At 39.4% G+C, this 14,273-nt stretch overlaps 2 protein-coding genes across 2 annotated transcripts; both read right to left on the bottom strand.

The window, feature by feature from the left end:
• Nucleotides 1-2,085: 2,085 nt before the first annotated feature.
• LOC148874130 (uncharacterized) lies at nt 2,086-4,839 on the bottom strand. Its single transcript, XM_088957995.1, has 5 exons — nt 4,557-4,839; nt 3,420-4,017; nt 3,031-3,177; nt 2,573-2,944; nt 2,086-2,329 (listed from the first exon to the last, which is right to left on the bottom strand). Exons 1-5 carry the CDS (start codon nt 4,837-4,839, stop codon nt 2,086-2,088), a joined length of 1,644 nt encoding a protein of 547 aa, XP_088814121.1.
• A 1,915-nt stretch (nt 4,840-6,754) lies between these two features.
• Nucleotides 6,755-12,284, bottom strand: LOC148874129 (putative disease resistance protein RGA3). The gene is made up of 2 exons (XM_088986830.1): nt 9,327-12,284; nt 6,755-6,987 (listed from the first exon to the last, which is right to left on the bottom strand). The coding sequence occupies exon 1, from the start codon at nt 12,215-12,217 to the stop codon at nt 9,371-9,373; it is 2,847 nt and encodes a 948-aa protein (XP_088842956.1). The 5' UTR covers nt 12,218-12,284; the 3' UTR covers nt 6,755-6,987; nt 9,327-9,370.
• Nucleotides 12,285-14,273: the final 1,989 nt, after the last annotated feature.

The following is a 14,273-nucleotide window of genomic DNA, read 5'->3' as shown; positions in this document are numbered from 1 at the left end:
AGGCCTAAGGGGTCTTTTGATAACAGATATAATAGGTGCTAGAAATGAAATGCTGAAAATATTCCAAGTTGTGGTTTATCTAGAACTAGCTGTCAATAAACAATGGGATTTGTGATAGCCATACCTTAACTGTGTTGAGTGTGGGGAATGGATTAGGCATAGGCCTGCCATTATGTTGTGCCATTCGCTCCATGAATGATTGCAAATGAAGCACATGTGAATGCAGGTTCACCACATTGGATTGAAGATTGTCCACCTTTTCCCGAAGTTGTTGGTTCTCTTGCTCCAATTGTGTCGTGTATGTGGTGGCAGTTGTACTTTGAGAGGTGCTTCCAGACCTTACAGTACCAAAAGCACGCTTTGGGGTCGGCCCAAAGCCCAAACAGCACACCCGTGTGGATGCTCATCTCCAAAAACTGCTGCCACTGTATCATGAGGACCGATGGCCTCAACCTGTATGCCAGCTTCTACTTGCTCTGCCACATATGTTGTCATTTTGGCCTAGAACAATTAAAAAAAGTTATTACATAAAATGGTCCAAAGTAAAACCATACAAAAATTATCGAATGAATAAATATAAAAAAAAAAATACTTATAGAAAGTTCCCTCGCCTCAGTATCATAGAACTCCCCCTGGGCGTTTGTATGGGCCCTTTTGAATAGGCCCTCTCGCCTAGGGGGGCGTTGTTTTGTCTGCTCTCCTCCTCCTAAAACAAACCAACTAACTTGAGTCATTATACAAATTAAAAAAGAAATGAAAAAATATAAATTATGTTAGTCATCCCACCATTTGATGGAGAAGAGTTGCATAAGAATTTTGACCTAAGTGGTGATTCACCTTGTTACGAGCCCTCACCCTGGCCATTGTCTGACACTTTTGCTACAACAATGACAATTTAGTGATATTAATCTACTATGAATTTACCATGTATAAAAGGAAATTACTAAATTACTTTTAACTTATACCTTGCTCTCTGGAGTATCCCAATGTGCAAACAAATGAAGCAAATCACTATGATCAACGTTTCTCTCCTGTTGAATCGCCTCTGTTATTGCCCTCTCACAATCTGTTTCATATTTCTCATAGTAGGCCTTCTTTATATGATTTTGAAAGCCACGGAACTGCTTCCCAGCCAAACGAAGGTCTTCCTCAGACAATTCATTTTCTATTATGAACTTCCCCTACAAACAATGTCAAATATTAGCAATTAGCATGTGGTAATAATTTACTACAAGCACAATGTCACTTGAATTGCATACTGAACTCTATCCCTCACATCATGGGGTGGCATCCTCCAATTGGTGATATGGACTGGGACCTTAGAACAGTCCCTCACCAACACCCCAATGTAAGATACCAACTCCGGCCAATGTGCCCCTATAGGTCGGCCTAGTTTATCCATCTTAATAGTTTGAGCTTGTTCTCTGCTCCTACACTGTACATGGGGCAAGATGGTGCAGCCACGCCTCTCCGGCCCCTGTCGTGTACGTGAGGAACTAGGGGCTTGGGAGGATGAACCTCCTAAATCATCCCTAGAATGCTCATTTCTAGGGATGTTCACCTCTTGGTTTTGTTCATTAGCCATTTGCAGCAATAAAAATTGAAAAAGACCATTAATGATTGTGCGTTATGTAGGTAAAGTATATTGTGATAAGACATGATATAGGCCAAATATAGCAATTTAAAACAAACATGCTAAAATACGAAAACATGTATGATAGTCATGGAAGTGAGACATTTACAAGACATTTTGAGTTTTTTGGTTATTACCTGCAAATGGTTATTACCTCCATTGTATGGTATTTTGAGTTCTCATGCAGTCAAGTGTCAAGTTTTGAATAATAAGTGAACACAATCATTTAACAAGGGGAAATTTTAATACATAAAATCTCTAGATGACACATTGACGAATTTTGAAACACCTCCAGAGGGAAGCAATTTACAAAAAGTTAGAGGGAAAAAATAAACAATGTACATGAACAAAAAAAAAAACATCCAATACCCAATTAAAGGGAGGAATCATAAAAGAACAAAAAGAACAATTGTACTTTTGCAAGAAACAACCCAAGTTACATTCAACTCCTGCTAATCTGAGTCATCACTAAGTGAAATGTATGAATTTGTATCACTAGTAGACTCGTCTGGAACATCTTCCTCTAATGAGTCATTGATGAATTGTCCATCTAGTTGCTCCGAAGTTCTACTTTGTGCAATATTAGAAATATTTTCCACCACATCTGGTGCAACATCATCTCTAACCCACTCTATGCTTTCATCATTTATGTGAATATTTTCCCTTGCCATGATAGAGAAAATGGGTGCACAAGACCTACATCATATAGGTCATGAGGCTTTGTATTATTCACTATATGCCACCCCTTGTTTAGGTCATCTTCCACATAGAACACTTGTTGAAGTTGATTTGTAAGAACAAATGGCTCATCTTCCTCTCTTTCTCCCATATGACACAATCTCCCAAAATTAAGTGTATCCATAGTTTTCTTTCTTAAGTCCTTGCCAAGGGTTAATCCAATCACATCAAAACAACACAAAGCTGACATCCTCCGTATACCTCAACTTAATTATCTCTTTAATCCTTCCATAGTATTGGATGTCACTTCGAATGCCATGCATATCCCGTTCACTCGTGTGTAAAGTGGTGTCTGTAACTACTACCATCCCACTGTTTTGATAAGCCTTTCCTTTGTCTAAAGCATGCAGTCGGAATATATAACCATTGATTAGATATCCTGATAACACAAACACATCACCCATTGGCCTCATTGCTAGTGTTGCAACAAGATTAGAAAATTGCCCACCATTTCCTTTTTCTTGGGCATCTAGCACATGATTCCTTAACCAAGTAGCAAACTCGGTTTGATGGGCCTTTTGTAGTAGTTGTTGCTTTCTTGGAAACCATGCAGTCAAGATTTTTAAATGTTCACTGAATAGTGAAATGTACATTAGTTGAATGAATCCATGAATCAAATTACATATTTTAAAATATTAACAAGAATAATAAGAAATTACTCAATGTTTGGGGCCACCTCATTCACATGTGTTAAGACATAATGATGTGCCTGTGACAGTGAAAGCACATCTAATTTCACAATTTTCTGTGCACCAAATGGTTTACCCTTGCCAGACAAGGATAACTCTACGTCGCCCTCAGAGTTCCTTCCAACTCATGTGAATCAAGTATCAACATCATAGAGATACATGGAGCAAAATGTCATGCATTCTTCCACAAGATACCCCTCTGCGATTGACCCCTCTGGATGTGCCCCTATTCCACACAAGCTTTTTATACCTACTAAGCACCCTTTATAGGTTGACATGTGTAACAAAAGAGAAAATCAAATTAGTCAATGTAAGAAGATGACTTTCATTAACACTTTAACTATGATTTAATGTATTACCTTTCAATCGGATACATCCATCGGTATTGTACTGACCCTCCTAGTTTGACTTCCGACACAAGATGGATGCACAAGTGGACCATTATGATAAAGAATGATGGTGGAAATATCATCTCCAACTCACACATGGTCGTTGTTATCTTATCTTGCAAGCTATTCAAATCTTCAGGTTGTATTACTTTGTTGCAAATCTCTCGAAAGAAATGACTCAAGTCCATAAGGGGACGAGATATATCCTCTGGAAGTGTATTTCTAACACATATCAGAAGGAACTGTTGCATGATGACATGATAGTCATGGCTCTTCAATCCAAGTAGTTTGCCATCAGCTAAATTGACTCGCCTTGAAATATTAGAGGAATATTCATCCGGCACTCGCACATTCTTTAAAACTTGGAGAAATTGCACTCTCTCATTTTTGTTGAGCAAACAATATCGTCCATGTTGTATAGTAACCCTGCCTGTACTAGCATCTGCTACTGGATGGAAAGAGTGTTGAATGTTCATGTCAACCAAATCATAACGACTCTTAGGTGTGTCTTTTGATTTTCCATCAATGTTCAAAATAGTTCCCAATATATTTTCACACACATTCTTCTCTATATGCATCACATCTAAGTTATGACGAAGCAAATTATGCCTCCACTAAGGCAACTGAAATAATATGCTATACTTCTTGAAATTCCCAACACTACTCCCCTTTGAATCACCTGACAAAAGTCTTTTTCTGTGTCCCTTTCTATACTCAAAATTCTTCCATTCTAACTTCAAACAATTTCCGCACCTAAAAAAGGAACTAGTGGAAGCCTAAACTCTTAAGTCCCACTAAAGCTCTGCTTATTCTTTCTCCACCTATGATCTATTGGGAGGAATCTACGATAGCCAAGGTCGCAATGTTTTTTTCCATGTTCCAACCACCTAGAATGTGTTTCTTCTTGACAACATGGACAAGCCAAACGTCCCTTGGTGCTCCAACCAAACATTAATGCATAAGCTGGAAAATCATTAATCGTCCACATAAGGCATGCCCTTAGTAGAAATTCTTGCATGGTAGCTACATCATAGGTCCATAAACCCTTTGTCCATAAAATTTAGAGTTATTTTACAAGAGGTTGTAGGTACACATCAATGTCATTACCTGGGCCTCTAGGGCCTGGAATTAGCAAAGTAAGCATCATATAAGGTGGTTTCATACACATCCATGGTGGCAGGTTATAAGGCCTTATCATCACAGGCCATATGTTGTTTATTGAGCTTAATGCAGAATGTAGTTCAAACCCATTAGTTGCCAATCCTAGCCTTACATTCCTCTTATTGGCTGCAAAGTCGGAGTATCTCTTATCAAAATCTTTCCATGCCTCTCCATCAGCTGGATGGCGAAGCATTCCATCCTTGGTCTTACCGTCCTCATGCCATGTCATACTTTCGGCAGTCTTACTTGACATAAATAGTCATTGTAACCTTGGAATGAGAGGGAAGTATCATAACACTTTTTGAGGCCTTTTCTTCCTTGAAAAACTAACTTCTTGATCAAAATCATCTACCCCACTATTGTTGTCGCTCTTCCATCTTGATTCACCACATTTGTCACACTTATCCTTATCCTTATCATCACCCCAGAAAATCATAATCTTTTGAACAAACATCTATTTTCTCCATCTTACACCCGATAGTTGCAATTATCTTCTTGCACTATGAAAAATTGATTGGGCATTTAGCACCTTCAAGCATAGCCTTTATGAACACCTTCAAAAGTTCATTAAAGGATACATCACTCCATCCATACAACGATTTGAGGTGGAGAATTGTCACGATGAATGACATCATCGTGAAGTATTTTTTTCCAATCCACAATGGCTCTTTTGCATCCTTAATGAACTGTAAAAAGGTTGCCAAATCCCCAAATGGTTCTTCTATAGATATTTCTGGCGCATCTCTCTGGTGGCTATACTCAAAGCACATGGGGTAAAAGCTATTGGAGTGATTAATTAGATTTTCAACTAGATTTCTAATTTTTGGTAGATATTATAAATCCTATTGACATTCTTTCCTAATGAAGTTGGAACCAAATGAAGTTGAGTAAGATGTTACCTTACTTTCTTCAATTAGCGGACGTGAATCACCATTTTCTTTGATAATGCCTTCGGGTGGATGCTTCTCTTTTTCTTGTCTTTGTCTTTTCCTTTAGTCACCTACCTATTTTGAAAAGATTTCAAAATTCTTTGTAACAAGTCTTCTCATTAAGTTCTAGTTGATTCAGCATATTTGTAAAGCGCATAACCATGTTAGTACCAAATTTGATTGATTCTTCTTTTGATACCTTATGTGACATGGTTGAGTCCTCAAAGTCAACTTCCAAGGCTTTCTAGATATCTTGATCAATTTCATATGCTAATATCCTATCAAACACATTTCTATCCATTTCATTATGCGACATGGTTGAGTCCTCAAAGTCAACTTCCAAGGCTTTCTAGATATCTTGATCTATTCCATTACGAGGAATCTTTCTTTATCAGTCTCTATTTTTTACTCTTTTCTGGATTTGTAGGGTGTAGTACTCTCTACAACTTTTCAAAGATCATATTGTAGGAAAATGAAATAGACTTTCATTGATTAATATTTATTCATTAATTTAATATATTTTCAGTAAAAAGTTGTCTACTCTTATATGTTTCTATTGTTTGATGTTTCACTTTCACTTAACAAAGCACGTGCACCACATGAATCCCCACTAGTTCTTCTATTAAGAAAAAAAAAATATATATATATATATATATATATAAAGTGCTTAGAGCCTATCAACACTATAAGAAGTATGACCTTTATCTACAGACAAATCCATGGCTAAAGGTCATAAAAACCATAGCTAGAGACCTATGTATGCATGGCTATAGCCTATAGCTATGGTTCAATTAATATGTGGCCATAGTCCATCTATAGCTACGATATCTATCTGTAGCTAAAGGATGGATGCAAACCATATAAGTATTTTATCGATTGACTAAAATGTAGCTACAAGATGCATATAGCTATGGTTTTTAAATTATCTGTAGCTATTTATCCAAATCTAAAACCATGGATTTTCACAAAACTGTAGCTATAGTTTTCTATAAAACCAATGCTAAATACATCAACCTATAACTACCTTTTTAACAAATCATGGCTAAAACTAAAATCTATAACCACAACTTCTTGCAAAACCGTAGCTAATTTCTTTAATCTATAGCTACGAGTTTGTGAAAAATCGTGGCTATATTCCAATTAAAGTGGTAAAAGAATAGCGACAATTGGGACTGCCACTTTAAAGTAATACATGTTTCATTCATACATCATATGGAAATTATATAATAATTTCTAGCAAATGGTTATATTCTTGAAATAAGAAATTACAAGCCATGTATAATTTGAATACATCCATTGTTTAAAATGTATTACAAATTTCAAAATTCCATTAATACATATAAAAGTCTACATGACCTTAGAAAAAGAGAGAGAATTTCTAAATATAAAAAAAAAAATTGTCCATTATCTTCAGCCACACTTTAAGAGTCGCTCATTGCATGTTTAACCTGCAAACAAAAACAAGAAAAAAATAGAACAATGATTGCTTTGATAATCTAATTAAATGTTCAATATACAATGAAAACGTGTGAAGGAAGCTAAGTAACAAAACCCAATATATAATGAAAAAATGCAAGATAAATATTGAATTGTTAATTAAATAGGTTTTCGACTTTGAAAATTTTGTGGACATGGAAATCCAGGTTGAGAATGAAGAAGAAAGGAGGGAAGGGAGGGGAGTCAGTGGTAAGTGGAACTAAAGAGGTTTTAGGGGAAATAACACTGAGATGAGGAAAGTCTCTCGGTATTTTTCTGTTTTTTTTTTTTTTATTTGAGAGGGGGATGGGTGGTGAAGAAGGCAATTAAATACTTAGAAAAAGAAATAGAAGGGAAGAATATAACAAAAGAAAGCAGTTTAGGGAAGGGTATGAGGTTTGGGGGGAAAAGGGAGGGAAGAAGATAATTTTAATGGAGTAAAGGGAGGTTCCTGAAGAATTTTCAAGAAGGGGGGTGTTAGCTTCTTAATTAAGTCTAAAACCTACTTTCATCTTGCGTCTCTTCAGGGTGAGAGGCTTTATGGAAAAGAGAGATTCTCTCTTCTTCATATTCCTATTTTTCTTCCTACATTTCCTTCATCTCAACCTATTAATATTATATTTCATCCTCCTAAACAAGCTAAGGAATAAGTTGGTAAAAGCTCTTTAGGCTCAATTAAATAACCACGTAAGGAGATCAATAGTAGATAAATATTACCATGCATTTGTGTCATATTTCTCGTCTTCTTTCTATAATTTTGTTTTATCTATTTCTTTTGCTTCAATGCCTCACAATCTTGAAAAGGCAATTCCATATATACTTCGTGTTAGAAGCGATAGAAGAATAATGTATAAAACTTACGCTCTTGAAAAGAACAAGACTTGGGATGATCATAGATTTATTATCCAAAATGAAACATATTGAATGTACTATCAGATACAAGGCTAATGAATGCATGGAAAAATCCAAGCTAAATTGGAAGCAAGGAGGTAGATGCAGACACATATATATCAATTATATGAAGGCATTTTCACTAGTGGATAAAATGAATATTCTATTCAAATTCTATATCTTAGCTAAAGATATTTATGACCAGCTACCACAACTAAATATCACGAAGTGATTCTCCATAGTGACCTACAATAAGAAATATGCATGTGTTGTTAGATAGGCTAGAGAAGGTATTTCTATTGAAAAAGACAATAGAAGGCTTGAAACAATGAATTGATTTCAATTGAAAGCTGAATAATTTTAGCTAAAGCTAGCTAGTAGAGGAACCTATTTATTAAGAAGAGTCAAGCCATTGTGGCAACGATTGTAGATGTATCCTATTTTGCTACTAATGTCATATGTGGGTAGGATAAGGTAGAGTTTTTTCTTAGGAGAATGACGATTCAGCCCAGTGTCAGAATTCATAGGCTCAAAGTACAGTTGGGTAAGTGTCAGCTTGAAATTGATGCCAATTCACAGGTGGGCATTGATGCATAAAGTAGTGGTAATGTGGGGGTAATTTACCTTTTGAAATGTTATAGATTTACAGTAGAAATCAGAATTCTATATTGGGCCTGTTCGTACTTCTCTGTTTTTTTTGGGGCCCGGGTTTCATGTATCTCCTTCCTCTTATTTATCTACTCTACCTAATCTTTCTGGCTCGATTTTGGTAGTGTGAGGCAAAATGTCAAATGTATATCGTCTCCGTGCCTGGTTTTCGGTGATATCTAGTTTTGTACTTCTCTTTTTTGGGGATTTCACACTTCTTTTCCTCCTCTAATTCGGGACTGAAATTTTAGTCCTTGTCATTGTTTCTTGTTCTCCTGTTTGCTTTTCTTATTTTTTTAATTCAGCTAATTAAACAAGGTATATAATGGACTATCACACCCAATGATCAGAAGTAAACATGTCGGCAATTTATGCTCCTAATATGTAACAGCAAGTGATGACATGTTCACTCCTAATTGGATGTCGTAGCCTATTCTACAATTCATTTATTTGTGTTGTATTTTATAGTTGTTATATCACCTGTTTTCCACTATGTGCGAACATTTATATGCATGGTATAAAGATGAATGACTAAAAACTACAAAAGATATTGGAGTGATGGGATTTTCGTTTGATACTATAAGTTGAAAAAACGAAGTTCATTAGCGATTCGATGGTTTGAATCCCCCTATTAATAATGTTGCCACAAATGAAGTACTAGATCTAGGTGTGCGAGTGTAGCTCGTGCCGTGCTTCAATCGTTGTTTCTCTTCCAGAAAAATTATGATTTAATTGGAACCATGCATACAGAGAAAAGCAAGATTTGTCATACCTCAAGAACGGATTCAAAAGTTCAAAATCAGTAGGAACTTTACTTCATGACCTATTCATCTGCTGATCTCTCCAATCTTCTAGTGAACGGGAGTTGTTAATTTCCGCAAAGTCGAGCCATACGAGCTTTGGAAGTTCAGTTAGCATGGCGCAATTGGTAATTATAAGCTTCTGAAGCCTAGGAAAGTCACCCTCCTGTACACCATTCCACGTCTTGAACTTGCACATGTCAACAAATTGTAGTGTCGTTAGAGATGGGAAACCCATTCCTGGGTGCTGTATTCCACAAAACCCATTATCCACCTTCTCCACATTCCCCATTTTATTTATACTGAGAGATTCGAGGGACGGGAGCTGTCCTAGCGGAGGAAGGACTGTGCAATTATTGAAGTTGCATAAGGAAACGTTCACCAGATTGGAGAAACTTGACCCGCCCAGCCATTGTGGAAACCTGTTGCCACTATACCCAGATATATGCAGCTTCTTGAGGTTTTCATGAGGTTTAAGGCTCCTTAGGACGTCTACAACGTCTAAATTGGGATTTAATAACTGTTGCGAGTTCCACTTCAATGTCAATTCCTCAAGATACTGTTTATTATTCAGTGCTGCTTCCGTAGCCTCTTGTGCATTACTGACACTCTCAAGCTTTAAAATACACAATGATCCTCGAAGATTCGTCATGTTTTTCATCCCTTCAATCTTTTGTCCATCCCCCGTTCCCATAAAGAAGTGAGAAAGCGTCTCCAAGCTGGTTAATTGACTAATTCCTTCTGGCATGGAACATATCTGAAGCTTTTCGTCTAGATGAAAGTGTCTTAGGCTAGATAATTTCTTCATCCTCGGCAAATAAGTAATGCTTCCACAATTTTTGAGCTTCAATCTATGTAATCTGGGAAGTCTAGAAATAGTTTTGCAGAGTTTCTTGATTGGAGTATTTGAGAGGTCAATGTGCCGGAGTTGCTTCGCACTACCAATAGACTGTGGCAATTCTTCGATCTGAGCACCACTTAAGTCTAACACGCGTAACTTTCTGAACTCTGTACCCAGAGAGTAAGGGATACTATGAATGTTATTATGATGACCACCACATTGCAGTAGGATTGTTCTTATTCTCTCGCAGAAACTGACCTCCTCAAGAACTTTTGGCGATGTACTTTTGCAAAGTATTGACAAATGGCGTACGCCTGAATCAACGACAAGCCTGTCCGAAGAGTCTGAGTCTTCAATTCTCAAACATTCCGTAAGAAAGAGCCAGTGTGCAAATTCATGGATTAGATCATGCATTCCATAGGCGCCATTGTTTGTGTTTTGAAAGAAGGACCTAGAAAACAAATCATTGAAGTAACCATTTCCTATATTTTCTATTATTCTCTCTCCTTGCGGCAAAATAAACCCTTCCGCCATCCATAAGTGGACTAGTTTATCCTTGTCAAACGCAGAACCTTTAGGAATTATGGAACCATATGTAAAGCATAGCTTTACCTGTGTAGAAAGGGCTAGATAGCTTTCCCACAGAGCCCTAAAAATCTCATTGTTGTCTTCAAGCAGGTCCCATAATTCACTGTTCAAGATATCTGTCCAGTCTTCCTCCTCGGTAATTTTGGAATTCAAGAAACGCCCGAGGACCTTCGCTACCAGGGGGAGACCAGCACACTTGGTTTCAACTTTCTTACGCAAGGTCGAGCCTATCTTTGCACATGTCCTTTCGTTTGCAAACGCCTCTTGAAACAATGACCAACAAGCATCATGAGGTAATGCTTTCAATAAAATGGTACTATTACCATCCGTGATCATCGTCGCTACTTTCTGACTCTGAGTGGTTACTAGAATTTTGGTTTCACTGGTTCCGTCTTTCAATGAAGCTATTAATGGATCCCAATCTTCAGGTTTTATATTCAACACATCGTCTAGAACAAGAAAAAACTTCTGATTTTTCATCACTTCCCTAAGTTTTAGTAGTAATGCCTGTGTATCCATTGTGGCATCAACTGAAAACTTAGTGGCAGTTACTTCTTTCTGGGAGCCATTATCAGACACTCCCGTCGAAACTGTAGAAGTGGCAGTCATTTCCCTTTGAGAAGAAGGGCAAAACTCTGTTGAGTGTAAGATCGATTTGATGTGTCTATCTAAATTAAAATCTTTGCCGACAGAAACCCATGCTTTACTTGTAAAATGGTGCTCTAGATTTTCGTCATTGTAGATGTGCTGGGAAAGGGTTGTCTTCCCTAGACCCACCATACCTACTAATGATATTACGGAAACATTTCCCTTACTTGAGTCGCCAGATAACAACCACTCTACTATGTCCCTTTTAACATCCTCTCTACAAGGAACAAGGGATTCACCAGTAAAGGAGCTTGTTTGTGACCTCCGGTTCGCTTTATGATGATCTCCGCTGTTTTCCGGCTGATTGTTTATTTGTTTTGAAATCTCATCTAGTTTCCTCACAATACGTTCTAGGGTTTCTCTGTAAGTAGGACCTTTGCGTACCTTTTCTACGGTGCTTTTGATTTTGCCGCTGAAAGAATTTTTGCATACATGTGACGACAATTCTTCAAGGAGGTCACTCGTGTCATAGGCTGCGCTCTTAAGGTCTCTCAGCCAAGATCTCCCCTCTTTTCGATATATTTGCCAGCCATCTATCTTTTCCGTCAAGCTCTGTATACGAGTCATCGTCTCCATCAGCGACTTGAGCATGTCCTTCTCGTTGTCATCTAATTTGATCTCACGATGCAGCAGGAAAGAGGCCAATCTTTCACATACCACATGTGTTATCGGAGCTAGAGTAGCCAGCACAAATGTTGATCTCAACACCCACCACCTACTTTCGGCACGCGCTTTGAATCTCTGATCAATAGAATGGAGATATGCCAAGAAAGAGTAAAGTGCCATGAACAGTAGAGTGGGTGACTACTCCAAGTTGTACCGAGTTGACATCGTTTTCTGTCCCTACCAATAATAATCAATCAGTCTTTCTTTTTTGTAAATTTCAAAATTAACGGAGTACGTTAACGGCAGCTCGACTCCAAAATTTATCAGTTTTGTTTTAACCGCCTTTTTGAGATTCCACTTTCCTAGTTTCTCCTCTCCATTTTCCTTCTACTTTCATAGTCCAGACCTTAACGCTAGCCCTCAGCCCCGCCAACTCCTACCGGGCCGATCCCTCGGAATCCGACAGTAGCCGATGCACCAGCCAGCCGCCGAGAACCTCCAAACCCCCAAACCAAAGCGGGGAAGAATTAGCGCAATCTTGCAACAATCGTCGAGACCTCGAACAACATCACCGTCGTCGAAGAGAGATCTCCCGGGACAAAGGCGGGTGCTCTGGCCACCACAGCCCCCGCTCGAGGATCGAGTGCCAATGCCACGCCTCTTCGAGACCTCTTGAACAACCAATGGGCTAGAAGGAATAGATGTGGCCCTACATCCGAATACTCAGGGGTCCGGGCTGACACCCAACGAGTCCGTGAAGATCGGGATGGGACATAGGCCCCCCCTCAACCTGCAAGCCCAATTCAGAGCTATCAAAGACGAGCTCCATCAAGTCAGAGAAAGCTGAGCTGAGGTCTCGACCAGCCAGAACAATCTATATAGAAGGATGGATGCCTTCACCTCGGACATCATCTCCAAGCCTCTCCCCCCGCACTTCAAAGTATCAGCATTGGAAATATGTGATGCGACGACTGACTCGGATGACCACATGGAAAGCTTCAAGAAGCTCATGCTTTTTTACGGATACTCTGACGCCCTGACGTGCCGAACTTTCCAAGTGACCTTCAATGGGGGCATCCCGATGCTGATTCTCTGGCCTCCGTCCTTACTCCATTGGTTAATGGGAGCAATTCGCCAACCTTTTCCTTCCTTGCCCATTTCATCAATATCAGGTGGTGCCAAAAGAGCGTCGCCTCTTTGATGTTCGTCAAGCAAAAGCACGGCGAGAGCCTATGGTCCTACATCGACTGCTTCAAGAAAGAAGAACTTGAAGTCTGAGACCTTGACCCTATGGTCTTCATGTACGCTTCCATCAATGGCCTCCTCCCTTGTTCAACCCTCAAATGCTTGGTTGCCAAGACCTCGCCGAAGTCCAAGGAAAAATTCCTCAAGAAGGCATAGAAGTACATCGTGACCGAGGAGGCCTCTGTCGGCGATCGTTAGGAGGGAGAGGCTGACCGCCCACACGGAGGCCCAGAGCAGAAGAGAAGGAACAAAGACCACCACCACCACCACAACAACAACAAGGACAAGAAGCCACTAGCCTCGGGCCTAGCTTATAGTCAATACACACCACTCAACTCCACCCGGACACGGATCCTAATGTAGGTCGGGAAGGAAGAATACGTGAAGTAGCCAGAGAAGATGAAGAGGAATCCCAAGAGGAGAAACTTGAACAAGTACTACAAGTACCACCATGGCACCGACCACAACACCGATGACTGCTACGAGTTAAAGAACAAGATAGAGTCCCTCATCTGCTGTCGCCACCTCAACCAGTACGCCAGAGACAAGGTCGGGGCCTCGTCCTCCTACCAGCAACAACAACAACAGTAGCACCAACAACTAGTCGACGTCATATTCGAGGGCTCGACCTTGGGTGGAGCCTCGGCCTCAGCCCACAAGGCTTACGCCAAGCAATTGAACATCCAAGTGTCGACTCCCAAAAAGTCGAAGCAACAAGAAGCCCTGACCTTCATGGATGAGGACTTAAAGGGGGTTACTGTCCCCCATGACGATGCACTCGTGATCTCGGTTGTCGTAGAGAACTTTATGGTGAAGAGGATACTAGTTGATAGAGGCTCTTTAGCCAATATCATCTTCTATGAGGCATTCAAGAAGATGAAGTTGGCACCCAAGCGCCTTCAGCCGGCCGATGTTCCACTCGTCGGCTTCTCCGACAATGTAGTTCGGCTGGAAGGAAGAATTACCCTACTTGTCACGGTAGGAACAGAGC

This window comes from Nelumbo lutea, chromosome 1, assembly GCF_056320005.1.
Source record: "Nelumbo lutea isolate HS-2025 chromosome 1, American lotus-T2T, whole genome shotgun sequence".
In the NCBI taxonomy this organism is placed as follows: Eukaryota; Viridiplantae; Streptophyta; class Magnoliopsida; order Proteales; family Nelumbonaceae; genus Nelumbo; species Nelumbo lutea.
The sequence above is the reverse complement of the archived record's forward strand: the minus strand, read 5'-3'. Positions and strand labels throughout refer to the sequence as shown.